General features: G+C 48.9%; 7 protein-coding genes and 1 non-coding gene across 8 annotated transcripts; 6 read left to right on the top strand and 2 right to left on the bottom strand.

The window, feature by feature from the left end:
• Nucleotides 1-1,079: 1,079 nt before the first annotated feature.
• fos-1 (sensor histidine kinase/response regulator Fos-1/TcsA) lies at nt 1,080-3,206 on the top strand (the record flags this gene model as incomplete). The annotated part of the gene is made up of 1 exon (XM_033554998.2): nt 1,080-3,206. The coding sequence occupies one exon, from the start codon at nt 1,080-1,082 to the stop codon at nt 3,204-3,206; it is 2,127 nt and encodes a 708-aa protein (XP_033410889.2).
• A 1,780-nt stretch (nt 3,207-4,986) lies between these two features.
• On the top strand, nt 4,987-7,064 carry ALT_0452 (S53 family peptidase; the record flags this gene model as incomplete). The annotated part of the gene is made up of 4 exons (XM_033554999.1): nt 4,987-5,198; nt 5,248-5,511; nt 5,559-5,900; nt 5,945-7,064. 4 exons carry the CDS (start codon nt 4,987-4,989, stop codon nt 7,062-7,064), a joined length of 1,938 nt encoding a protein of 645 aa, XP_033410890.1.
• A 1,078-nt stretch (nt 7,065-8,142) lies between these two features.
• akr1 (putative aldehyde reductase (AKR1)) lies at nt 8,143-9,418 on the bottom strand (the record flags this gene model as incomplete). Its single annotated transcript, XM_033555000.1, has 6 exons — nt 8,143-8,496; nt 8,554-8,682; nt 8,731-8,904; nt 8,953-9,066; nt 9,120-9,306; nt 9,372-9,418. The coding sequence occupies 6 exons, from the start codon at nt 9,416-9,418 to the stop codon at nt 8,143-8,145; spliced, it is 1,005 nt and encodes a 334-aa protein (XP_033410891.1).
• Nucleotides 9,419-10,912: 1,494 nt separating this feature from the next.
• Nucleotides 10,913-11,028, top strand: ALT_r001. The gene has a single exon (XR_004500595.1). It is a non-coding gene; the product is annotated as an 8S ribosomal RNA (ribosomal RNA).
• Nucleotides 11,029-13,036: 2,008 nt separating this feature from the next.
• Nucleotides 13,037-14,176, bottom strand: ALT_0450 (uncharacterized protein; the record flags this gene model as incomplete). The annotated part of the gene is made up of 1 exon (XM_033555001.2): nt 13,037-14,176. The coding sequence occupies one exon, from the start codon at nt 14,174-14,176 to the stop codon at nt 13,037-13,039; it is 1,140 nt and encodes a 379-aa protein (XP_033410892.2).
• A 1,961-nt stretch (nt 14,177-16,137) lies between these two features.
• On the top strand, nt 16,138-18,015 carry ALT_0449 (Zn(II)2Cys6 transcription factor; the record flags this gene model as incomplete). The annotated part of the gene is made up of 1 exon (XM_033555002.2): nt 16,138-18,015. One exon carries the CDS (start codon nt 16,138-16,140, stop codon nt 18,013-18,015), a length of 1,878 nt encoding a protein of 625 aa, XP_033410893.2.
• A 596-nt stretch (nt 18,016-18,611) lies between these two features.
• ALT_0448 (alpha-glucosides permease MPH2) lies at nt 18,612-20,222 on the top strand (the record flags this gene model as incomplete). Its single annotated transcript, XM_033555003.2, has 2 exons — nt 18,612-18,784; nt 18,860-20,222. The coding sequence occupies 2 exons, from the start codon at nt 18,612-18,614 to the stop codon at nt 20,220-20,222; spliced, it is 1,536 nt and encodes a 511-aa protein (XP_033410894.2).
• A 925-nt stretch (nt 20,223-21,147) lies between these two features.
• Nucleotides 21,148-22,590, top strand: ALT_0447 (glycoside hydrolase family 5 protein; the record flags this gene model as incomplete). Its single annotated transcript, XM_033555004.2, has 1 exon — nt 21,148-22,590. One exon carries the CDS (start codon nt 21,148-21,150, stop codon nt 22,588-22,590), a length of 1,443 nt encoding a protein of 480 aa, XP_033410895.2.
• Nucleotides 22,591-27,823: the final 5,233 nt, after the last annotated feature.

Raw genomic sequence — 27,823 nt, 5'->3', positions numbered from 1 at the left:
TGATTTGGTTTAGTTGAATTATCATGGGTAAAATCTGGTGGTACTTTTCCCGGTGTGGGGACTTCAAAGCCAATTAGATGAGCCAGATGTGATCGCATTAAAGTCCTTAAAAGTGCAGGGACACCGAAAATGGACGAGTAGTGCTAGAAATCTAGAAATTATTCGCCTCTCTCCAGAGGTACACGAACAATAATCTCGGCTTAAGAGATACAGTACAGGGGGGGCAAAGGACTATTTCTGTTTGGAGACTCTTTCCCATCGTAGTACTGTGGGTCGCTAACTTAAGTCTGGTAGATCCGTTCCAGATTCACACAGAATGACAAAAAACAGGTTCCTGTACCGCTACTTCCTTCCCCGCAGCCGGCTGGAACTTCCTTCCAGCCAGTGGCTACACAGCAGAATGGCAAAAAACGGTACAAGCGTGTGAGATGAGTAAGAACTCTTTCTCAGTGCGCTGCTGCGATGACGTGGGTGGTAGTAGTCTACTGCGATTATGCGACTGGTGAATGGAATAGTATTATACTTATGGGCCTTCTGGCCTGCAGGCCTGCAACTGGTTCCTTTGGAATGGCCTTGACCAATTCCAAATCCACAATAGACACCAGGGTCATTTATTATCGTTATTTGCCTCTTGAGTGGCAGAACTGACTTGAGTTAAGAATATTACTAGGTACTAAACTTTGATTGGCTCTCCGTGGGGGCAGCGAAGAATCATCATCTGCGACTGTGGATTTCTACTCTACCTCTTTCTCGTTCATACCTTTCCACATTCCACGTGCATCTACTGACAACCATCTGCTGACCATCATCTGTCGTCTTCTGTCTGGGTGAGTGAGTGGACTGGTCCAAAGTCCTGCTGGCAATTCTCATCGTTCGTCCGCTCGGCCGGTTCTCGATCCTGTTTCGGACCTCCTCGGTTGCGCCACAAGGGAAAGAGGCAAAAGAGAGCCACAGCACAAAATTGGGGAACTGAAAAACAACGCTCTCCTCATGCGTGTTCCGCAGTAGCGAAGTTCTCTGTTAGCTTCGTTTCTGCTGTTACCTCGCTAGCCTAGTTGCGGGGGATTCAGCTAGCCAAAATGGTCCTCGACAAGGAGCTCCTTCACCTTCATCTCCGGGATGGCCAGCAGCGGCCCTACAAGCTTTCCACGGTCGCAACTCCTCCAGATGAAGAGCAACTCAATCTTCAACGCAGTGATGAGGATACAGCTAAACCGCCTCAGACTCCACGATGTGACACTCCGCATGACGCCGACGGAGAGGTCGTGCAGAACGACATTTCTTCGCTGAATCGAATTTTCCGCTTCACTCCTGTGCCGACCCTCATCCTCGACTCGTCCTTGCGCGTGATGGAGGTGTCGGACAGCCACCTTGCTTTCTGCGGAAAGTCTCGAGACTTCATGCTGGGAGCCTCAATCTACGAGCTTCCACTCATCACGATACCTGCGCCAGACATTCCGACTTTGAACGGTGCATTGCACGTGGCGATCACGACTCGGGCTGTCCAGGTTATCGAGACTATCCATCTTCCCAGAATCAGCTCTTATTTTTCACTGAAAATCACGCCCATCTTCCAGGGAACTACTCTGCTGAACCTGGTCTTGGAAGCGCACAATGTCACGAGGACGCATAACGAGTCGCTGCATAATGCCTACATCAATGAGACTTATAAGATCCTGGTTGACACGGTCCGAGATTACGCTATCTTCATGCTGGACGCGCGCGGCAACATTGCAACGTGGAATTCGGGCGCCGCGATTATCAAGGGATATAAGGCGAGTGAGATCATCGGTCGGCATTTCTCAATCTTTTACGGACCCGAGGATCGACTGTCGGACAAACCTGGCAAGGAGCTTGAATTGTGCCTACGGGATGGAAAAGTCGAGGATGAAGGCTGGCGGTATCGTCAGGATGGTTCACGCTTTTGGGCCAACGTAATGATTACACCCATCTTCTCATTCGGCCGGCACGTTGGTTTCGTCAAAGTCACACGCGACTTGACCGAGCGAAAAGCGGCTGAAGCGCGGATGGTCGCAGCCTTTGAGGAATCATCCAAGATGAAGAGCGACTTCCTGGCCAATATGAGCCATGAGATTCGGACTCCCATGAATGGAATGCACTTGGCATTGACCATGCTGGGGAGCACGGAGCTCGACGCTCAGCAACGTGAATACACTTCCATTATCGAGGATTCCATGTCGATTTTGCTTCAAGTGATCAACGACGTTCTTGATTATTCTAAATTATCCTCCGGCACCTTCTCTCTGAACACGGATGTCCTGAGCGTCGAGAATATCGTGGGAGCAGTGGTACGGAATTGCAAGGCCTTGAACCCCGCTGTGGAGATCTCCTGTTCCATGCCCCCGGGCTTCCCCAAACTGCTCCGGGGTGATCCCCTTCGGTATCGGCAGGTGATTCAGAACCTCGTGGGAAATGCGATGAAGTTTACCGAGAAAGGCCATGTCAAGGTCACCCATCGCTTCGCAATAGACGAGCACGATGCCAATATGTACACAATCACGACAGAAGTCACTGATACTGGCATCGGAGTGCCCGAAGATGCCATCAACACCCTTTTTACTCCATTCACGCGCTTTGCGGATTCGGCCACCAAGCGGTACCAGGGTACAGGACTTGGCTTGTCCATCTGCAAGAGCCTGGCAGAGTTGATGGATGGCAGTGTTGGTTATAAACCCAACCCAGAAGGAAAGGGTAGCTGCTTTTGGCTCGACGTGAGAATGCAAGGTGTCGACGTTCCGTCGCATAGTAAGGACACCTCCCCTGCTACCGCCGAAAATGCGTACGAACCCATAGAAGAGGTCAAGGGGATTGCTCCCCACATGCACATATTGCTGGTGGAAGATAATATGGTGAACCAAATCGTCATGCTGAAGCTCCTCAAAAGCCTCGGTTTCGAACGTGTGGACACGGCCTGGGACGGCGCCGACGCAGTCCGACAGGTGAAACAAACACCTCTCTCCTACAATGCAATTCTCATGGACATCAACATGCCGGTTATGAATGGACTCGAAGCAACGACCAAGATTCGTGAAGTGAACAGCGAAGTGCCGATCATAGCACTCACCGGGAATGCGCTCAAGGGAGACGCGGAGACGTACCTTGCCAGGGGCATGAACGATTACGTCGCCAAGCCGGTTCATCGCAAGCGTCTTGTGCAGTTGTTGTGGAAGTGGCTCGGTTCGTGAGCAACTATTCCTCTGGCCTCGCTGGCCGGTGGCTCCTCCATTGGGACAAGATCTGATTGTCCTTTTATAACTTAAGAGTGGGATTGGCTGCTCCATCCTATGCCCTCATCTGATCTACAATAGCTCCTCGCCCTCAAGTGAGCGGGGTCTCGCTCATACTATGCGAGGTCCTACCTTCGGTCAGGTTTTGACCTATTCGGCTATGCATCTTCCATAGCTTCATCAATCGCCAAAAGAAATGGCCCTGGATGGATATCGGCCTCTCGACGGGGTCTTCACGTCGTCATACGCTGACCATTCAATACAACATTTTCTCGCAGACCCTAGATACTCTGCTGTTTCATTATTTGCCTCTTTGATCACAGGCTCGCCATTAGTCATTCCCCATCATAATAAGGTGGATCGTCCCGGGGATGGATTCAGTTGTCGGACTCGGGTTGTCCGGCTTGGTAACACAGGAGTTTTGGACATTTTTTGACGGATGGTCATGGAGACCTATGGAACGAGGCGATACCCTCATGAAAGGAATGTACGGCTGGCGAGCAATTGTTTTAGACTGGGGATAGCACTAAGCATTCTGCCCGGTCATTTTACGATGTCTATCAGGCCGCTACCCAAGTCGGGTTTATTTCATGTAGCACGAATTGATGGCATTTAATGGCGACACGAATTGATGAGTCGTTCTAAACATTTAATTCATTCCTTGTACTTTCCTGTCCTTTTATTGTATTTGTCGAGTGTCACACGATTGTGCATGTGTAGCGCCATGTACTTACTCGGCTCCAACGTTTGCATCTGCTGAAGGTAGTCTCTTCAACGATTCTATATCACAGCGGCGACAGCACCCCGACGAATTCTAATCTTACACCATCCCAACACACTGCTCCTTCAAATCAGAGCGTTCGTCCCCGTAGTGCTTCGCCCGTCACTGATTATCAAGTCGATCTTTACCTATTTGCCCCTGGATACAGACTAGATCGGCGGTGGGGTTGAGCTTTAGCTCAACCCGAGAAGTTAGAACCTCCTGACCTACAGCGTCAACTGGAGCGTAGAGTTGCTCGGCGAAAACTTGTTTACGCTTTGCGCATGCTTCTTCATGGCTTATCTATGCGGCTGTATGCCGAGGCTATGCTTGCAAGACGGTCAATGCCGCATAATCCATTCCAGTCGAACAACTTCTCTTCAAAACAGAGTGTCCTACCTCGTGTCTGTGCGCAAGAAGTGAACCTGATCACCTGTCTTTTAACTCGTTAAAGATATGAAGATCGTGGTCGTGGATCCTTCACGTGTGCTTGGGCAAGGCAATTGTCCCCGCGGCACGGAAGCAGCTGCGCTGGTAACTGACTGCATGCATCTTCAATCACAGCCTTGCTTGTTGTCTCGGATAATTGAAAAACGGGATGTAATAAGCTTCAGCTAGCCTTCATTCCCCGCTGCGGTACAACGCCATGAACGAGTTGGAGAAAGGAGAAACGCGGTATCGCACATCCGATCCAGGTAGGACACAGTCCCTGGGTTGATGTCGATCGACATGATAACACAAGCTGGTCCTCTATCTTAGCATGTGCTCGCGTCTGTTAGCTCCGCTCTGTGCCAGTGCTATACTCCACTGCAACGTTCCATCATGATAGGCAACATCAGTCTAATCCGTGATGGGCATGATATGCGAGTCGTGCGGGGGTTGTAGATGTCGATCAGGAGAGATGGGACCTGGGGATTTATATAAAGCGGTTCCCAGGCCGTCTTGCTGGGTACATACTTGCTGGTTTTGCGCTGAACAATGCGGTTCTCACACATACTCCTAGGAGCTGCAGCTGCAGCTGGCGTGCTCGGTAGTCCCACCCCGAACGACTATGTCGTGCATGAACGTCGTGCTGTCCTGCCTCCCTCCTGGTCGGTGGAGAAGAGACTGGATAAGGCCTCTATCTTGCCTATGAGGATTGGTCTCAGGCAGTCGAACCTGGACCGTGGTCATGACTTGTTGATGGAGGTGTATGTGATTTGAGTGAACTTGGGTGTATTCTTCGTTGATGAAAGGTAGATCCGATCCCCGCTCGTCTCGCTATGGACAACATCTCTCCGTCGAAGAGGTCCACGATCTCTTTGCTCCGAGTCAGGAGACCGTTGATCATGTTCGAACATGGCTTGAGTCTGAGGGCATATCCGCCGACCGCATCTCTCAGTCTGCCAACCTGCAGTGGATGCAATTGGATGTGAGTGTAGCGGAAGCTGAGCGCTTACTTCGTACCGAATATCATCAATATACACATCGAGGCACGGGAAAGGCGCACATTGCTTGCCGGGAGTACGTGCTGGCCTTCTCTCCGAGTGATAATCATACTAATCATGCAGGTACCATGTCCCCCAGTCTGTGCAACGGCATATCGACTACATCACCCCTGGCATCAAGCTACTAGAGGTGGAAGGGGTCAAAAGGACTCGGAGCATGGAAAAGCGTTCATTGGGAAGCCCGCTGCCACCAATCCTTGAACCGGTGACCCTGCCTTTGTCCGAGCTACTGGGTAACTCATTGGCAATTTGCGATGTTGCAGTAACGCCTGGCTGCGTATCCGCTGTCTATAACATCACTCGCGGCACAAAGGCCACCAAGGGTAATGAATTGGGCATCTTTGAGGATCTAGGGGACGTTTACAGTCAAGAGGATCTCGACCTGTTCTTCTCAACTTTTGCACCGTATGTTAGCCCCTGCTGTGTCCTATCATCGCTGACCCGCCTAGGCAAATTCCCCAGGGCACTCATCCCGTCCTGAAGGCCGTCGACGGCGCTCAAGCCCCAACGAGCGTGTCCAACGCAGGGCCAGAATCCGACTTGGACTTTCAAATATCCTACCCGATCATCTGGCCGCAGAACTCCATTCTTTTTCAGACTGATGATCCAAAATATGAGGGAAATTATAACTTCACTGGCTTTCTCAACACCTACCTCGACTCGATTGACGGGTCCTACTGCAACGAGATCTCCCCTCTAGACCCGCCGTACCCCAATCCCGCCGACGGCGGCTACAAAGGCCAACTCCAGTGCGGCGTCTACCAGCCCCCTAAGGTGCTCTCCATCTCGTACGGCGGCGCCGAGGCCGATCTCCCAATCGCCTACCAACGCCGCCAGTGCGCCGAGTGGATGAAACTCGGCCTGCAGGGCGTCTCCGTCGTCGTCGCATCCGGTGACTCCGGCGTCGAAGGCAGGAACGGTGACCCCACTCCGAATAATTGCCTCGGGACGGAAGGTAAAGTCTTCGCTCCAGACTTCCCAGCCACCTGTCCCTACCTCACCGCCGTAGGCGGGACCTACCTCCCCCTCGGCGCCGACCCCCGCAAGGACGAAGAAGTCGCCGTGACCTCGTTCCCCTCCGGCGGCGGGTTCAGCAACATTTACGAGCGCGCAGACTATCAGCAGCAGGCAGTCAAGGACTACTTCTCACGCGCCGATCCCGGGTACCCGTTCTACGAGGGTGTGGACAATAGCAGCTTCGCGGAGAACGGCGGCATCTACAACCGGATCGGACGCGCGTACCCGGACGTCGCGGCCATCGGGGACAACGTCGTCATCTTCAACAAGGGCATACCGACGCGTATTGGCGGTACCTCTGCTGCTGCGCCGGTGTTTGCGGCCATCCTGACTAGGATTAACGAGGAGCGGCTTGCGGCTGGCAAGTCGACCGTGGGCTTTGTGAATCCCGTGCTGTATGCGCACCCGGAGGTGCTCAATGATATCACGCAGGGGAGTAACCCGGGCTGTGGCACGCAGGGGTTCTCGGCTGCGAAGGGATGGGATCCGGTTACGGGGCTGGGGACTCCGAATTATCCGGCGATGTTGGACTTGTTCATGAGTCTGCCGTAGCTTTCTCCTCTGGAGGCAATGCGATATAGGTAACGGATGTAGCATGTACCGTCTCCAAGGGTGTGAGGCAGACAATTAATTAAACATGACCGGGACTAAGCGTGTTCCAGAACGGGGGCACAGTTCAGCAAGGTCTTGGAAAAGTTTAACAAGGTCTGAAACTCTTATGTGATCCACATAGAATTTGAGACCTTGATGAATTTCATCTTAGCATATCTAAGACTTTGTTAAGCTCTTAAGTTTCTATTTACCGCCTGCTTATACCTTAATCTATAGACTAGGTGTAATATTTAAATCATTGTATAGTAGGGGTATCAAATGATTTATCATCATCATATAGTAGGGATATCAAATCGTCGTATAGTAGGGATATTGAATGATTTAAATCACCATATAGTGGAAATATTAAATACTACCGTACTTGGATATTTATAGTTTGAACATATAGTTACTGGGTGGGTTCCAATAACTTTCTGTATGTATATTCTACCTATACAGAGCAATATATAAGTGTATAATAATTTGATACCCTTACTATATGATAATTCGAATCCCTACTATATGACGATTTGATCTCCCTACTATATGATGATGATAAATCATTTGATACCCCTACTATACAATGATTTGAATATTACACCTAGTCTATAGATTAAGGTATAAGCAAGTGTTAAATACAACTTAAAACTTTAACAAAGTCTCAAATATTTTCTCAGACCTCGTTGAACCTTTCTGACACTTTAGCTCAGCAAGGTCTCAGGATATCTAGGGTAAGTTGAGACCTTGTCGAACTAGTCCGAGACCTTGCTGAACTGTAACCTGTTTTAGAATGTGATCTTTTATGTTCACTTATAAAATTAACTGAGCGAGGCCAGCACGCAGCGGGTTTCTGTTCCGGATTGATGCCGTGGTGGTTCAGCTACAAGCAAGGGAAGCTTCAATTGTTGAGTATACTCAGTGCTGTTCTAATACAAACTTCAGTTCGTTACTGGGTAGTCATCTCATGGATATCATTTTTATGTACCGCTCTATATCCCCCCCAAAAGAACATATATACATCAATCATCAGGTATGACATTTACATAATAACCTTGTGGGTGGCGGGCTTCTCCTCCTCCTCGCCGAAGATGTTGATATTCCAGCGAGGCTTGTTGGCAGTGTATGGGATGTTGAAGCGGCGGGGCTGCTTGCCGAGCGCAGACACCCTCTCAACTTCCTCGGGAGTAAGCTCGATCTCCTGGAAATTGCTTTTAATCCGTCCTTCCGAGACACTCTTCGGAATGACACTGTGGCCACCGACCTGAGACCAGGCGAGGATGACCTGGGCGGGGGAGACTTCCTGGCCGAGTCTCTTGGAGACGTCGGCGGCAACCGCCTTGACCTCGTCGCTGGCGATGAGGAGAGGGAGACCGAGCATGTTGTTACCAAAGGCCTGTAAAAATCAGCGAGCTGTTGACAATGGTGAGTGGAAGGTAAAAGGGTGGCATACCGAGTAGGCAGTGACATGGATACCCTTCTCCTTGCAGTAGGCAATCAGCTCGTTGCTCTGCAGACGAGGGTGGCGTTCGATCTGGTTGACAGCGGGAACAACGCCAGTGGCCTTGATGATGGCCTCGAGCTGTAGGGTGTGAGCTATTGTGTCTCAATTCAGGTGCGGGTCACTTACGTGCTCAACTGTGTGGTTGGAAACACCGACAGCACGGGCCTTGCTCTTGGGGAGCTTGGTCATGGCCTTCCAGGTGTCAACAATGGAAATGCTGTCATCGATTTCGACATCGCCCTCGGGGATAGGGCTGTCCTTGACGAGAGGAAAGTACTCGTTGCCGGTCTTGAAAGCAACCTGCAACTGGTCAGTATGGGAATGATGCGAGTTGGTCGTTGCTCTTACCGGCCAGTGCACGAGGTACATGTCTAAGTAGTCGAGTTCGAGCTCAGCAAGGCAGTCATCGAGAGCCTTCTCGACAACGTCTGGGTGATGCTGGCTGTTCCATAGCTTGGATGTCTGCAATTGTTAGAATGGCGTCAAGGCGATTGCGGTGAGCGAGCACAACGTACGATGAAGAGGTCCTCGCGCTTGAGGCCAGGGATGTCCTGGAAGGCTCTCTTAATACCCTGAGCGACTTCGCGCTGGTTCTGATAGATAGTCGCGAGATCCAGGTGACGGTAGCCAGCCTTCAGGGCGTGGTAGACAGCCTCACCGACCTGACCGGGGGCAGATTGCCAGGTACCGAAACCCAGCTGACTGTTGGTTCAGGGGTCAGTTATTGACTTATGGTAGTTCCAAGGACGAGACGGAGCCAAACTTACGGGATCTGAGCACCGGTGTTGAGGGTGACCTTCTTTCCGAGAGACATTGTGATGGGAGTGTGGGCTGAATGGATAGTAATGTGCAGTGAGGGTATCAAAAGAGAGGCAACTAGAGGAGAAGAGACAAATGGATGGAATCAGAGAGGAAGGAGAGGATAGAAATATCCAGGGACAGCTCTGGGAGTCGGAGGTGTTCCGGTGGGGGGGAGCGTTCGATGGGAACCTTGACGACAGCTAGTCTAAGACGCGACAAGTGTGGCTTTTGCGCATTACGGAGTCCTAATTTGGAACCATTGCCAGAGTAATCAGCAAGAAGAATCCTATCATCGTCCGCAAATTGGCAACCCCCAAACCCCGCCATGCCCCACTGAGGGGTTCTAAAGCTTTCCAGCGTGGGATGTCGTGTTTCGATGACATATGGACTCATCTGAAGTTGTTCCGTTGTCGTCGGACTACTGTGAAGCGTCTGATGAGTGGCAGCTCTTAGATTATTATTGTGGACATTAGCAATACAATACTCTAGTCCATCTTTTCACCAAGTTATTTTCTTCGTAGACAATAAATCATTCTCTGGTAGAAGCTCAGTCCAGGGGCATCGAATTGGAGGGGAAAATCGGGATGATGTCACCGAGGACCGTAATTAACCGTGCCTGCCACGTGACCTGCCCGCAGGATAATTTCCTCTTTCTGTGGTCCAATCAGTGCCTCGGCTTTTCTTGAGTCTTACCTTATTCTCGGCCTTTCAGCGAAATTCGGTTAATTCTAGGTCAATACTGACAGCAAAAAAGTTGTCCCCAGCGGACATTATCCATCGCTTTTCCCAAAAAAAAGCCCAGACTTCTACTCCGCATATCCAAATGCCTTCGGTTGTTGACGGTACACAGAGCTTTGCGAGAAAGGGTCGCCAGGCAGTTCAGCTGACGTTGATGAGGGACGACGGATGCCAGGGGACGGTACAAACTACAAATAATCAGCTTGATCCACAAATGCTTAATGCGATTATTTCTCGCAACATAGCTGATTGTTTTTCTATATCTCCCAGTCTCAAGACCATCACTCCCTGCGCTGTCGGCGTGGTATTGGCAGCCTAGCTAGCATCTTCGGGCCCGTCCCGAATGGATACGAGTTCCCGAGTTCGTTTGGCGCGTGCCGATGCGATACTCGGACCCGGCGATCGTTCGGGATCATTTAAGGAATGGAAACATGTGTATCTCTCATTACATCTGTTAGGCCATCTATCCTTCGATATTGGTGACTTAAAGGAAATATTACTAACCGGATGACATAGCGTTGTTTTTGAAATCTCAACCGTAGGATTGTTGCAGGTACGATGTTCAGCTCACGGCATACGAAAACGTCACCAAGGAGTGACAAGATGAGTAAATTTCATTTCTAGCAGGAGGAACGATGTTGATGTCGCTTATTGGAGGCACTATGACTACATATTTCCCCACTTGAGTGATGTATGCACCTACAGTGCAACACAAACTATCCCTACTCATCGTCCTATATGATTTCCGTCCTGCTAATTTCTAGCACATACGACCATAGGGTGTGGAAAACAGGGCTTCCCGTCCGCTCAGCCGTACTTAAGCCACACGCCGGCCGGTTAGTAGTTGGGTGGGTGACCACCAGCGAATCCCGGCTGTTGTATGTTTTTTCCTTTTATTTTAGTTTGCTTAATGCCCCATATCTTCGGGACAAGTGATGGTAAAGTAGAGAAGTCTTGAAGCACAGTTTTACGCCGGCCCAAACCGGGAATTTATATCCCCAGGGAGACTTTGAAGTATTAGGACTATCCTATGAAGACCATGAGGGACATTTCTCAAGGACTGCCCGCTGGCATATGGAATCAGACTTGGTAATCCCTCGAGGAGCTTATAGCATATGAGTAGGCATTTCCACCACTCAGCATGACGGCAGGGTCACTGGTAGAAGACGCGTATCAAACTGATAATTGAAGATGGCAACAGGGAAAGACAGGCCTTAGATAATGCTGAAGCTGTGAGCAAAAGCCTAGAGTCCCGTAGGTGTTGCCGTGTCTTTCTCAAGCCCCGATGGCACTGCGGGAAGGAGTACAAGCATCATGAGACCAGAACAAAGACCACAAAACCTACGTGAGCCTCCAGGAAGCGGTGGACGAGTCTAGGATGTAAAGCAGCTGAGCCCAATCGTAACGCAATGCAAATCCAGCAATGTGAAGGATATTGTAGTTTCCTGTACATGACAAAGCATCGCCTGAATGTCCAACAACTAAGATCACGGATGGGACGATGGGGAGTATCTGGACGTCTGATCTCACAGGCAAGGATTGCAAGAGCGTCGAGAACAGTGATATTTGTAGGAGCAGAGAGGTACGTATTGCCTCTGTGATTACATAAAAAGCAGGCCAGAGTTGTCCGTGGCATTCTCAATGCGCTTGTGAGGAATCTGACCACTCAGTTTTCATACACAACTAACGCGACTTCGAAAATGAAAACAGACCGCCAATGCTGCAGACAGATGGAGTAAGACAATACTTACATTGGTACAGCTGAAGAAGTTGACATAAGAACAAATAACCATGGTGGAAATAGCTCTGCTTCCAAGAATACCCTATCGTAAGATTGTGTTAGCAGATCTTCTTCGACAGACTGAACTCGGATGACTGGGAATAAGAAGTAAAAGCCCGCACTCAGCTGTAGGATGCTGAAACTTCTCCTAGCTTTCCTTCAATCTAGCTATTGGAGTCTATGTTCGTGTCCTCCCTGCGGACGGACCCGCGGTTAGAGAGTACATGCTGGACCATCGCGGCTGTGCCGAACAAGGAAAGTAAAGGTAATCCAGTTATAGTGGTCGCATGCTTCAAAGCAGTGACACGACCGCGGTGGAAAACAGACCCGAGACAATAAGTGTCTCTGGCACCGGCCCAAGGTACAGAGGAGACTGTCGCATGTCTCTATAAAGTAGTCGAACAGAGTTAATCGTGACGTATGGGAATTGAAAATGTAAAAGAGATATCTGTCGTACACCACCGAAGAGTAGTGCGAACCATCAGTGAGAAAGGAATTGTAGAAGATGTGGCAAAAGGCAGCGAGGAGTCTTCGCAAGTCTCAGTTGAGATGAATGCCATCTATCTTGCATGCCACTGGATGATAATGTGCCCGGTGATACAGGGATAGCATTGTCTGTGTGCTTCAGTTTAGATGAAATGCCAACTACGTTTCTGCTTGCTTATTTATTCCGAAGTCAAAGTCAGTTACATCAAGAAACCAGCCACCTATTCTTCCATGGTGCTGTCTCTTTCTTTGTCAGCGACCTCGTTCTACTATAGTTAGTATATAGCTAACCTGCAAGAAGCTAAAGACTGAGTCACTTACCACAGTCTCGGCAGAAGTAGGATCGCAGTGTCAGACATGGTGGGAGACTCTGTACTGGATGCAGCGGGAGTGTCGGTGACGGACGCAGTACTAAACTAGTATCTATCTCCTCATGGACCTTGGTCTAACATAGCAGCATCTCCCGCCTCTCTAGCAGAAGACGCAGTATCCGGAGTAGTCTCACTGTTAGTGGCATCATGGTCCGCATTGGTGCTTGCAGTGATTTCAGTCGCAGAATAAGTCAAGCTTAGCGATCCTGCTTCCTAGAAGTAGGATTGCATACAGGTAGCGTATAGGAACCAAGCCTTATTCATATTCATAGTCCGTCCATTCATCATCTGCCTCCCCTTTCCAAAGCTTATCTTCATTCCTGGGCCCCTCCAACGTCTCACCATTCGGGATCAGTTCCTCGATACCCTCAATAACGACAAGTCGGGGGAGCTTTTGATCTTTCTCCGCCACCAGCTTAGCAAGCTGGTCTTCAAGCAAGTTTTGTGGAACACTTCTCAGCCGCGGCTTCATTCCCTTCTTGTAGCCATATATGCGAAGTGACTCAAGATTCGGCGGCAGGTGATCGACAAGGGAAAAAGAATCATTAACGCTCTGGTCACCCCACTGGTTACCACACTGTTCACCACCATATCCACGAGCATAAAGATAAAGAATATGAACCCCTAGACTGAGGTCTTTCAGTTGTAAGAAGCTTCGAAGAGACCAAGCATCCACAGGCACATTAGAAGATATTTGTTCCTCCTCCACAGGAAGCTTCTCAAGCTCATCAGCCCACTCATGCAGGTAAACTGGATCGTCCCGGTGTGATCCTTGCTCTTCTTCTTCTGGGATGTACTTCAGATACCTCAGACCAACAAGGTCTAGTTGACGAGTTTGCCCTTCTACATCAAGGTCCAGCTGGCGCAGGGAGGCTCGGTGAGCAAAAAGTGCCCGAAAGACATACTCTGGGTGGAACGATATCAGCATACCGTTCTTTGAGAAGCGGCCGCCGATCCCATATGTGAATTTTTCCAGACGTTTGGCTGATTCAATTGTATATACCAGGTACGGGTAATGAAGGCTGGAGTGCTGAATTTTAATACAGGTATAATTTCCTGATTGAGGTGGGGGCTCAACGCTTGGGAGATCTGGATCAGAAATAGCATCCACGTGGACAGTTTCCATGGCTGGCAGACGTCGCACTAGGTTTAGACTGCTGAATAGGTCATAGGGTTGGTAATCTGATGTTTCGTACACGCAGGTATTTGGATCGACTAGGAATCTGACAGCTCGGAGGTTCTGTAAAAACGGCATGTCCTTCTCACGGACGAGTTCTAGGAAATGCTTGAATACATAGTCAGCTATGGGAGGTGGTTCGCCATCAGCTTCTGCTTCTAGTCTCAAGAGCTTGGGCTCCTCATATCCCACAGGGCAAAAGCCAAGAGACTCAAGCATAGGTGAGACGGAAACCAGGAGGGCTGCTAGTGCCTGAGCCAAAAATGGAGATCGTGGGTCATTGTCACTATTCCAAGTCAGAATTTAAGTCAAGACAAAGAAGGGTGCCATACTCCATGCTAGCAGGATCCTGTAGTAATATATTCAAAATTTTCTCCTGCTTTTCTACCGACTTAAATCCCAATTGTTTAATGGCTTCTTCAAGCCTAAGCAGGTCATCTAAGTCTAGTACCCTTTCTGCAGGGCGTAGTTGGTAGCTCTCCACGACCTCATACTTTATTGTTGGTGATCGCTCCAGCTGGATATTACAGACATATAAACCCAGTCGGGGTGTCTTTAGTATTGAGAGTAACATCCCAAAGGCTTTTGCACAATCTGAGGTGTTTCGCAGCCTTACTCGGCGGTATTTGCGCCGAGTGGACATCTCACACAGGCGATGTATGCGGCGAGATTGCAGGGAAAGTGAGGCAACATCACGATGAGAGAGATTATTAATAACTCCTTGTAGGACTTCGTCTGAGAGTGAATGGATGGACATGGTTGGAGAGGGTGCTTGATTTGGCTCCAGGGAATGTCGGTGGAAGCTGATATTTATAAGGGCGGCACTGTTCACTGCTAAAACAAGGACGGTAAGGCCCTTATCTTGGCGTTGTAGCTTTTTGCGCAATTACAGTGATTATCAGGTAATGCCAAGATCTAGTAATATTACCCTAATATAAATGCCCTCCTGTCTCTATCTGCGGAAGAGGCTCTGGCAAACATGCAGCTAGTAAAAATCTGCCATTGCACCTGTCATGGTGTAATAGAACCGAAAGATTTGCCAAGAACTGCGTCGATTCTAGGATGATTTATTGACTATAATTGGGAGCTTGGCGAGGGTAATGAGGTTGGTATAACTGTGATAATGGAACAGGCTACAGCTGTTCGCTTGAAGATGGTCTAAATAGACACTGCAAAAGTAAATTATCAAGGTATCAAGGGCACTTGAAATGAGTACTCAGGAGAAGAAAAGAAGAGAGATATGGAAGGTATCAGGGAGGAAGAGGGAGAGTACTTATAGACGATCACATACGAAGAAGTTGGTGCTCATATCCCTGGGGTCGCCGTGCCAGAAAGAGTGCGACATGCTACCGTTTGTTATGATATCCGTATGATGTATCATTCATAAGAGCTAGTCTGTCGGCGAGGTAGATATGCTCTACTCCGTCGTGCAATTGTAGGTAATGCCCCAGTCGAGCCATACATACATACGTTCGACACCGGTAGCAGTGCTATCAGTGGGTTACCTACATTGCACCAAGCCACCTCACTGTCACGATCGCCGCGGCCCCGGCCACAACCTCGGCCACAGGCGCCACCACGACTTCTTGCACGCCGAACGCCGGCCTTGTCTTGCTGGTGCCTCAAGGGCAATCTTATCTTGATGGGCTGGCTTGATTCCGTGCTTTCGAGCAGGGTTTGCCGAACATGTCGAAAGTGGAAGGGCGACATTCCGCGAGTCCTTGCAGCCGGTCTTCGCATAATAGTCCAAAACTCGGACCAGAGATTACGAGATAGTGATCGGCGTCCTGAGTCCTGGGATCCTGCTCCGTGTAGGAGGATGGCTGGGATGGATCATGCGTAGACCCACCCGCCCTTGGGGCCCCACGGGGAATGACAGGGATGCAGGAACTGTACAACACCCCACCAGAGTTAACCCATTGGGCCATATCCCCTCCCAGATCAAATTAACCTCTATGTATTTGAAGAATAAAGTTAGTAATCCTTATCGATCAATTTACTTGTGCTTACTTTAGCCTATTCTCCACTCAACTCATCCCGGCATTTTAACCGACCACAAAAACTGCCAGCTCTTCCCCCCGGACAGCTTCTTAGTTCTGCGACATTCCGCGACTCTCCCAGAAATAGGCGACATATGCGTCCGAGGTCACCAACACATGGCACAGACCCCACCAATTTTGATGGAATCCTCCTCCCCTGAGGTTCCATTCAACCTCCCCGGTCCATCTACAGCCGGCGACGTACGACGGACCCCACGCGGAGCCGCGGCATATCCCCGCAAAAGGGCCATCACCGCATGCCAGGTCTGCCGTGCGCGGCGCACCAAATGCGACAATCGGAAGCCTTCATGCTCCTTTTGCCTCAAGGTTGGCGCTCGATGCGTCCAATCCGCCGTCGATTTATCCAAATTCGATCCAGCGAGCATCAAGATCTTGGAGGAACTAAGCGAGCTTAAAGATGCGATGGGGAAGTGTCAGTCTGCTATTGAAAACCTAGGAAACTTGGAGGTGCATGTGGGGGGGTCTACATCGGTTGCTGTAAACTGCTCTCCAGGCGAGACAGTTTCTGACGTAGACCGGACTCGACTGTTGCCTCCATCTATTGAGGCTATTTGCCAGTGGCCGATTCTTGATCTAACCCCAGTTCCCCCGCGCGGAGAGGGTCTAACTCTAGCCTCTACCTCAACCGACACAGACAGCGGGACGGGCTTATCACCGGATAACCTGGAAATGCGACTCACCCGACCGCTACTCGATCGGTTTTTCCAATACGTGCACGTCAAAAATCCTGTGCTCGACGAAACATATACGCGCCGATTAGTTGCCTATTTCTGCGTTGAGGGGCTAGACTGGTCCCCAGAATCATGTCTTGCCCTTCTTGTTCTTGCCCTTGGGGCAACCGCTACCCCATTTGGGGACCCCGACCAACCCGAAAAGGAGTCGGCATCTATCATCAGTGCCCGCTCCTTATACAGAGCCGCACAGAAGCGACTAGCCCTGACGGTGGACGGCCCAGATAGGGTACTGGAAGCACAATGCTATTTCCTGTCCGGTGTATACGCAGCTACCCTCTTCCACTTAGACACCGCCTGGAAACACTTCCTCCATGCCCTAGCATGCTGTCAAACGTTCCAATTCCAGTCCTCTGCCTCCTCACGCGACACGCAGGTCTTCGATCCGGTCCACAGCGAACGCACCCGCGGTGGGCGAACTCTAAGCCGAGAACAAACAATCTACTGGTCCTCCTGGAAATCCGAACGTGAACTCCGCAGCCAATTGACCGTCCCTGATTTTGCCCTCTCGCAAACAGAAATGGTCACATACCCACATTTCTTCCCTACACCCCCGGTAAACGAGGATGCCGAATTCCCGGGCCCGAGCGAAAGCCTCCACGTCCGCGAGGAACAATCATGGTACTTCTACCTCTCTGAAATCTCTCTCCGCCGCTTATCATCCTGCATCGCGAAGGGAATCGTGCAGTTCTACCCCACACTACCCGGGGAGCATTTTCTCGACGGATTAGCTACAGCAACCCGTATCCACGAATCTCAAGCAGAGGAGTGGGCTATCCGGCTTCCACGGGTTTTATCCCTTGACCAACCGCCAGAAACGGATGATATCTGTCGATTTGTCCTTCGCGGCCACCTGCTCAATCTATACGAAAGTATCTACTGGCCCTTCATTGACGCGCTGATTAGCGGGTTTCCGATGGATGGGGAGAGAGTATTACTGCGGAGCCTTGTGCTGAAGGGATTACAGAAGCATGCTGAGAGGCTGTGGGTTAACCACGCCGGGTATAAGCATCGGCACCACGGGACACTATTTCTGCTTCGGAATTGTAGTCGGAGTGCACTGGTGCTTGTGGCTGCCGCGTTGGCGATTCAGAGGCAGTTGGACAAAGAGGGGCGGTGCGAGGTCATGATGCCTTTGGGGTGGAGGGAAGCCGTGCTTTTAGCGGTGGAGATGAATCGGTATTGGGCGGGCGAATCGGCCGATGCGGCGTACCTGGAGAGGGTTGTTGAGGCTGCTTGGGGGAGGGTTGAAGGGGTCCATATTTAGCGAGAACCTCGTTTTTCTGCTTATCCTTTACATGTTTTGATAAACTAAGGATTTCTATAACCCTACACCATAGTAAACCCTTCTTAGTTTTTTTTTTTAGTCTGGTAGGCAAATCACGGGTTTGTAATCTCCCCACACTAACAAGCTATTAACTTCAAATCAATATAATCCGACTGATACCGGCTAGGTTCTCCATTCGTTAAGTGGGAGCAAAAACCGCAGAGATTGATAGGATGGTTGCACCCATAGCCTAAATGCCTAAATGCATTTCTCCTTTTATGTCCCACTCACTAGTACCGTGCAAGCGTGTCTGCGTGGAATGCACACTTAGACTTTCTGACGAAACCTTACCTTGGTAGGCTTCGCGGAGTGTCGGAGATCCAGCCAAGTGGCTAAGCCGATTTCTCTCACTACCCCGGACTTTAGCGGTGTCTAGCGTCCGGTAGTTATACTCGTCTGGGGAGGTCTCCGCAGATATATAGAACCCCAGATGGTCGATCATCAGGCTATACAAGTGACACTGATGAGCAAAGGTTGTCGTTACCCAATCCTTTCTACATCTCTCATTTGACTACTCTACTACAATGTCTGACACAATGGGGGAAAAGCCCTCTGCAGACGCTGCCGAACAGGACACTGCGGTCAGCCACAAAGAACACATAGATGTGGTTCATTCAGTCGAAGATTCCTTGACATTCTCTTATATTGTGAAGCACCATAAGGCAATTATCGCGTGGTCTTTTTATTGGGCCATGTGTGCAATCGGCTGGTAGGTAGTTTACCACCTGCTTCCCCCGGCAATAAACAACTGAAAAAATCACATCACTTATAAGGCTATATGCAGGGGTTTCGATGCTCAAATCAACGGCGCAGTAATCTCCGTTCCTGCCTTCCGGCGCGAATACGGATACGTCTTGGATGGGGCAGCGATCCTCCCTGCGAACTGGCAGTCCGCGTTCAATGTAGCCAGCTCGATTGGCCAATTCTTTGGTGGATTTCTCTGCAGCTGGATGGCGGATAGGGTTGGGCGCAAGCGCTCTCTCCTCTGTGGTTGTATCATCTGCATTGGAGGCACCTTGGGTGAAATCTTTTCGCACGCCCGCGGCGCCTTCCTCGTGTCGAAGCTCATTCTTGGGGTTGGCTTGGGATTCTATCTGACACTTGGGCCGCTCACTTGCAGCGAAATAACACCGGTGGTGCTGCGTGGCTTATCGACTGCTGGTGTCAACTTGGGTATTTGCGTTGGTCAGCTCCTGTCTAATGCAGTCATCAAGGGGTTCGGTGAGCGAGAGAATCGTTGGGCATTCGCGGGGCCGTTTGCAATGCAGCTGATCTTCTCGGTGATACTGCTTGCTGGACTTCCTTTTGCTCCGGAATCACCCTGGTATCTAGTTCGGAAGAACCGGATGGACCAGGCTCGGAAGTCGCTCCATAAGCTATGGGGGAAGGACTTTGACGTCTCTGCTCTATTAACCACAATCCAGGTATCCGTCGAAGAGAGCGCACAGCAAGCAAAGGCCAGATACATCGACTGCTTTCGCGGTACAAATCTACTCCGCAGTGCCATTTCCTGTGGTGGATTTGTGTGCCAACATCTTGTCGGGATCATCTTCGTCTTGGGTTACTCAACGTATTTCTTCGAACTCGCTGGGCTGGAGACAACGCACTCCTTCGATCTAGGTGTCGGTGTCACAGCTTGCGGCGTTTTTGGCAACTTCCTCAGCTGGTTCATCGTCAATTCTTTCGGCCGTCGGAGATTGTTCCTCTCTGGAATGGCAACTCTCACCACTCTGCTCCTGCTCATCGGCATCATGGACGTCGTCCCCTCCACCGCAGCGAAATGGGTCCAAGCATCCTTCACAGTTATCTACGCTTTTGTATACTTTATGACGGTTGGGGCCATCTCGTTTGTCCTGTTAGGCGAGGTCTCGACACCTTTGCTGCGCGCGAAGACCACAGCTTTGGCTACAGCCGTCCAGGCAGTTTTCGGCATCGCCATGAACGTTGCTGTTCCTTATATGGTTAATCCCGACGAAGCTAATATGAAAGGCAAGGTAGGTTTTGTGTTTGGTGGCTGTGCGGCGGTTGCTACGATTGTGAGCTGGGTGTATATCCCGGAGCTCAAGGGTCGGACTTTTGAGGAGATCGATATCATGTTCTCGACTCGGGTTCCGCCGAGGCACATGGGCTCGTACCAGATTGGCTGAAGTGGCATGGAAGGTTCGAAATGTAGTCTCAAGTTACCCTGTTTCAAGGCGCTCTGCTCTGGGACAGGGGTGTCGGTGCATATGGGATGCCTGTTCAGAGTTTCGGCGTCGGTAGCAGTCTACACATGCAAAGTGCGTACGGCTCAAGGTACTGAAGATTCTCTTGCAGAATAAACTTAGGATGTAATAAATACATGATATAGTAAAATCATACGAGAAACGAGTAATCTATACAAGATCCATACAGTCTATACTCAGACAACTCTAGGGATGGGCGAGATCGGCAACCAACCAACAACAGACAGATAGTATATCATATCACGCCCATGGCATACGGTCGATAGCTTTCCGCTTTGTAGAGCACATATGTACAATCAGGCTACATGTGGCGGAGTTGTTAGTTCGAACAGGGTAAACGGTGTTAACACTTAAGGCTAATTTTTGAACGACGACTCGTTCGGAGTTGTTGTTCCTGAATTGTCATTCTGAAGGATAGTCTACGATACACCGGGCGGATAATCGCGTTTAGCGGGTTTTGGACTGCCCCAAACCTCCAGACCTGGGGAAGTGGGCCATCCGACGGTTCCGACCCTTGTCGCGGAGTGTCGCAGAAGTTGACGCCTCCTCCTCTCAGCGCACGCGTCTAGTAACTTTAATCCTCGATAATTGTACTCTGGAATACTTACACAAGTTACTACTGTGGTGGAGTCTCTGACCCGTCGGGGAGTGTCGGGATGTAGCTCAATTGGAGGACGAATTGAGCGAATGGATGTATTAAAGAGGATCACATATAAGATCACGATATTTATTGCTGTGTTTCTCGTCGATATTCTCCATAGAATAGTTCTCATATTCTCGTCTTAGCTAGTCGAGTAATCCCAATTCCTAGCCAAGTCAGATTCAGAAAATACTCTCGCCGGCCATCATGGGCTCATACGCAAACCAACATTCCTTCCTGCGTGTGTCTGGTACAGACATAGTCGACGGCCATGGCCGACCAGTCATCCTCAAAGGTGCCGCTATCGGAGGCTTCCTTAACATGGAGAACTTCATCACCGGATACCCAGGCCACGAGCATGAACACCGCGCGTCCATGGCATCTGTCCTAGGGAAAGAAAAAGCACAATACTTCTTCGACCGACTGCTACACCATTTCTTCACAGAAGAAGACGCCGAATTCTTCGCATCGTTGGGTCTGAATTGCATCCGGGTCCCCTTCAACTACAGACACTTCATGGACGACCAGGAGAACCCACCTGTCTTCAAGCAAGCTGGCTTCGACCTGCTCGACAGGGTGGTGGGAATCTGTCGCAAATATAACCTCTACGTCATCATTGACCTCCATGCCGTGCCAGGCGGCCAGAACCAAGACTGGCATTGCGATAGCGGTCTCTCGCGCGCGCTGTTCTGGGACTTCAAAGTCTTTCAAGATCAAGTGATTGACCTTTGGGTTGCTATTGCGAAACACTATGCCAATGATCCCATTGTCGCGGGATACAACCCTCTCAATGAACCCGCCGATCCAGCACACGTTCGACTCCTGGACTGGTACGGCCGCGTGCATGCGGCCATCCACGCCGTTGATCCGAATCACATTCTCTTTCTCGACGGGAATACCTACTCGATGGATTTCTCTCACTTCGAAAGTATTCTCCCCAACGTGGTCTACTCCTGTCACGACTATGCAACGATGGGCTTCCCTATCCCTGGGCAGCCATTGTACACCGGCACAGCGGAGCAAAAAGCAAAATTGAAGTCCCAGTTCAATCGAAAAGTCCAGTTCATGCGTGACTGGGACGTCCCCATCTGGAACGGCGAGTTCGGTCCTGTCTACCCGGTTGCGCAGAGAGGCGAGAATGCGCAAGAGGTCCTGCGGTCCCGCGTTGAGCTTCTCCGTGAGCAGCTGCGGATTTATGCGGACGCTAATGTCAGCTGGAGTATTTGGCTATACAAGGATATTGGGTATCAGGGGATGGTCTACGTCAACCCGGACACGCCGTATATGAAACTTATCGGCGAGTTCGTGGAGAAGAAGCAGCGCCTTGGTGTGGATTTCTGGGGTTGCACGGATAAGACGGGTGTAAGTCATGTGTATGAGCCGTTTATTGCGAAGCTGAAGGAGATGGTTCCCGTGCATCTTCATAAGAAGAAATATCCGCCGGTATGGACGTTTGATCGCCAGGTGGAGCGGGTGGTGAGAGAGTGTCTAGTCAGTGAATATCTAACCTGGGAGTTTGCGGAGTTGTTTGAGGGAAAGACCAAGGATGAGCTGGAAGAGCTGGCTGCTTCATTTGCGTTGAAAAACTGTGTGCAAAGGCAGGAGTTAAACCTGGTGCTAACCGAAGACGCCTATAAAACGAAAGCGTGATAGAATGGCCGAGGAAAGAAAACAGAAGGGCTCGGGTGGTCAAAGTCAATGACAGTCAAATACCATGTATAGAAGAGCATTTATTATCGATTGCATGCTGTTGTGTCATAATACACCCTACATTCACACTCTTAAGCCCTCATGCTCAGCTGGTGATAGAGATTGGGCAGATATTTCATTGTGGAGACCGCTTATTTGACCGAGCAAAAGGGGTGACACCTGCACCTCATTCTCAAGTGCTGCGAGGGATCCGACCACTCGTTAGTTTTCATACACAAGTAACACGACTTTGAAAATGAAACAGTCTGCCAATGACGCAGAGAGATTGAGTAATATGACACTCACATCGGTACAAGCGAAGAAGTTGGCATAACAACGAATACCCTCATGTCTTGCTTCTGGAGAACTGGTTACAACCTTCTGGATATCATCAAAATTCGAAAGGTGGCAGTCCGTAGGTACTCAGCAGAGACACAAACCTTTTCGTATGGTTCGAGAGTATGGTGTACTAGGGAATCATTAGAGCTGTCAGATGCAAGTGTAGCGCATTACTTATTGGAAAGTAACTACCTTAATGAACTCCTCAGGCCAACACATGGGCTTCCATCACCGACACCAGAGTGACAACTTGAGAAGAGTGTTCCAGGTTCATATCTGCGCCCTTGTCAGTTTTGAGGGCAACTCAGTTAACTTATATTCAAGTGCCTGGTCTAAAACTGCCATTCTTTAATTTCCAAGCCCGTATCTGTCCTGCTGGGTGGAGTAATGTGTTAGGTCTTGCATAATCTACCCACTTAGAGGTAGAACCACTCTCTGAATTCCCTTTGTTGACTCGTCACTGTAACATAAGACAAGCATGCCGACAGCAATCCAGGCCACATGGCCATCGCCCGGCAACAGACGTAACAGGGGCTCTGATCTGTAATGATTCCACTTTTCTTCGGTACGCTCAACACAAAAGTAGTGTCCCAGCTCCACAAGACATGCTACACAGAACTCGGTACGTATCTATATCGTCCTTCGGAATCGTCAGTAAAGCATTATGATATTGAGAGAAAAAGGGGGGGGTGACTACGCCAATTCCCTTCGGCGACCCTATGAGGCCATGGACTTCTCGACGAGCCAGCTTGGTGTTTTTAAATGCTCAACCAAAGTTGTCATTGCACTATCCACTGTACGGAACATGTGACCGACCCAAGCTTCATCTCTATCGAAGAAGACTACCTATCAGTCTGCGACAGATCGTAGGATTTATCTAATATGCCTTCGGTCGTCTAGACGACTCTGTTAGAATGATATTGACACTTAGGGGGAAACAACACGTACAGTGGTGCATCACACGACGCTCCGCCCACATTTTGCATGAGATGGAATTTAATTGCAACTGACTCTGAGGGCCGGACCACGCGTTTTTGGTGGGACTGGGTGGCTGAGTCACACAAGATCAAGCAGCAAACAACATAAGGTCCTAGACACGTACTCTAGCTAGGAGCCACAAACTAGTGTTCTTTTATTATGATATTACTACTTGCACCTACAGTGCCTAGGCAGTAATATTAGCAGCAGTGGCTAGTCAGCAGATTTTAGAGGGGAGGAGCTATGCTTTCCAGATATATAGTCTACCTCTTAATAATCTAGACAGACACCAGCGGTCAGTACACGCTGTGGTGTGGAATTCTGCATGGTTACTCTATGCATAATATAGCTATCCTTTCCAAGGCTCCATCTGTGTTGCAATCCTGCTCAGAATCATATACTGATATCATAATGACCCAATTGGGATTGTGTACAACAATCCTGGTCTTCAGCTAGGACGCGTAGCGATACGGTATGTTGCAGACAGCTTAAAGCATCAAGAACGAGTCAAATCATGGTTAGAATGCAGCGAATGGCCGTTTTACATTTTTTACAGGTTTTAGTGACAGTCTCAGCAACATTCTGCGTAATTATCTCCATAGTAGTGTTACTGGTGTAAGTGGTAGCAGCAGCCGGGCGTCTAGGAGATTTTTAATTATCCCTCGCTGAGGTCGACACAGCGGTTGATTCAATCAGATGACTTCTTTTTAATTTAGAATGTCCTATTTCCTCCACTTCAAAGGACTTTAATACCTAATTAATCAGTATTTTCATATTTAATACTTACTTCTATCCCTTCTTATTAGAGGATATTGGAAGCGGATACTTAGGCTCTCAACGCCTACCCCTTGGAATCAAGAATGATCTGGATTTTAAATATGTCTAATTTGTCATTTACCGTTGAGTTTTACTAGTAAATTCTACTATATTTCGGACATGCGGTGACACTGTTAAATCTGTAGAGTTCTGATGTATATTTGGTGGTTTGATGAGGTGCGTATGCGGAGTTGCCAAAGGGGGTGGAATTGCCAAACCCTGTAATGATCTAGAACTCTTGAGTCTGATGCGAACCGTCCGCGAAGCCCCACTTAAGGTCGCCTGACGGAAAGCTTGTTAGCCATGTGGTCTCTGACAGGCTGACAGTCTGTTGGATGCTACCTACATAAACATCCAGGTCCCACTTGTAGATCAAATCTCTGAGGATATACTACAACAACAGTAATGCAAAAGATAGATGTTTCTCCTTGTTCTAATGTAGCCAACGTAATACATCCAGAGCATTATTGGTGCCATTAAAGCTAGCAAAATGAGGCCTATTTAATGGTACTAATTTTAAGGTCGGATGGGAAGGTTTTATGCATGGGTAGTAGGATAAATGGTAGAGCTATCTCTCAGATGTAATTTCGCAAGCTGCAATTTCACCAGGATTAATATTCAATGAGCTAGATTAAATCAAGTTTTACCAGCAGTGCTATGTCAATATTGTGGAGAATCCAGCGTCAACAGTATTCACTTCGTCTCTCTTAAGTTTGATTTCATTTCCCCTTTTTTCCTTACTTAGGCGTTAATACTTTGTTTCCTTACCTTCCTCTTCTCAATCCATTCCCTTTCCCTGCTCACTCAATTCAGATTTTTCCATTTTACTGCTTCTTCATTCTCTATCATTGTATTGCCAAGTTTTCCATATTTCATTTCATCATTAGTGGAAAGCCAACCATGGGAAAACGTCCGTCTCTGATGCAGATCAGTCAGCCGTCTTCGCAGAGATCCAAGAGGACCTAAACCAGACCGAAGTTCACAAGGCCTACCTTGGGACTATCGCCACCGACGTTCGCATCCTTGACACCAATGCCTATGAAAACCGAGAAATTGACCGCGACCATGTCGCAGCCCTTATTGAAGGGTTTAGGAGAGGCTGTCGTCGTTACTTCAAAGAAACAAGAATGAAGGCGACGATGTCGTCCTTTGATAAGGATGCTTATCTCCAACACTACGTTGACGGTCAGGGAGAGGGATCTGTTCATCAAGCCCGTGTTCGCGCAACCATTACAGACGGAGGAACTCTCATAGACTTTTTCTATCTGAAGAGTGGCCGGCGGACTTACCGGCCCCTTCACTGATTGCTGGTCAGCACAGAAGAGCTGCCCTAGTATCGCTTGTCGATGAACAGAGCAAGCTGGCTAGCTCTGGAGCCGCTAGCTCTGGAGCCGAAGCGCGCAGATGGACAGCCCTTGGAACCTCCAGAGCCTGAGGTAGTAGCGGCCACGAGACCTCAAATGTAATTCGGGCGAGATGGCTAACATAATCGGCTAGGCATGTTTTTGGGCTATCAACATTTATGATGCCGAACAAAACCAAAGGCAACATCCTTACGAGTCTACAAGGAAATAGAGATGACCGGTACAAAGTTGATACAAATGGGTACAACCTTCTGCGAATGCTGCACGACCTTAACACAATGGCAGACCAGGAACGGAAAGAAACGTTGAAGGGATCAAACTTTGTGCCCTGGGCTCAGAGCAATCTTGGCATCAAGGGGACCCAGACGGACAGAGTTGTTTCAATCTTGAGAACCTCGTTTTGGTCCAGGCTGTTGGCGACATATGTCCAGACCTCATATGGGCAGAAAGTTTTCAACTTCACCACAGCAGGCGAGATCTCCAATACAAAACTCGCATTTGTATGAATTGACCAATATTTCTTCTAATGTTACTTAATGATACCAGGCTAATGTACCAATTTTATAGTTTTGGCAACAAGAAATTGACCGCGTCATTAACTGGGGGAGCCTTATGTTTGGCAATGCACGCACAACGTCAGTCGATTGGGAGACATTGATGCAGGTTACTGGTAAAGGAACTAAGCCAAATCTTCTCAGGCGTCTTCTTCCCCTCGAAGCAGGATCACGAAGACGGCGCTTTGAAAGGTGTCCTGCACTTCAATGAAAAGTGGTTTACTGAGTAATGAGATCATATTAAAAGACTACTGTGATTGTTAGCTGCTAGGCTTAGGATAATAGGCTAAAGGAGCTCCTACAGTCCCCTACTATTCAGGAGACACAGAAGGCCATAGGGCCTTAACAGTATAATAAAGCGTCTAGTAGTACCTCTTAGAGTAGCTTCATACAATCTACTATATAACAGAACCATGATACCATTGGCTGGGAGAGGCGATTATTGTAGTATTTGAAATAGTAATTACATCTTAAACATATTTATTAGTTGGTATATATCATTATTTAAGATATTATCAGCAACTCAGAAGGCAAAGTCTACAATAAGCTTCGTTCTCTGGGGATAAGATCTTAGTTGAATCACAAGGTAATTATACCTAGGGAAGATTTATTACCAGTCTGTGGGAAAACAACTAAACCCATTATAAAACTTAACTGACGCATATTAAACATTTATTATGTATCCTAAGGTAAGGTAGTCCTTATACACTATTATTCAAAGACATCAGGGCCAGCTTATTATAGGTCTTACTCAAATTAACAGGAGAAGACCTGGTATATCTTATAACAGTCAATTATGTAAATACCATCTTGTGATATAGTTAGAGAGATTCACTATATTTCTTAGCCTCCATATCTTTTGAGAAGCTTTAAAATAGACTTAGCTATGCTCTAAGCTAGTTACATTTAGCAGTGTAGATATAAGTTCTAATTTCCTCCATATCAGTTCTAATAACAGAGCTAAGAATATTCACCACCCCCCTCAGCCCAGGTATTTTTGAGGAGCTTGGAAATAGACATTGAATGTGCTAGACTCCAGACAAACCATAATTTTACTTATCGTTTGCCAAGGTGGAGGCCGAGTAGTCCACACCTCAGCGTCTCTGACAGGCCGACAGTCTGATGGATGCTGTCGTGCCATCC

Source organism: Aspergillus lentulus, assembly GCF_001445615.1.
Source record: "Aspergillus lentulus DNA, contig: Alt01, strain: IFM 54703, whole genome shotgun sequence".
Classification (NCBI taxonomy): domain Eukaryota; kingdom Fungi; phylum Ascomycota; class Eurotiomycetes; order Eurotiales; family Aspergillaceae; genus Aspergillus; species Aspergillus lentulus.
This window is presented reverse-complemented; position numbering and strand designations above follow the sequence as displayed.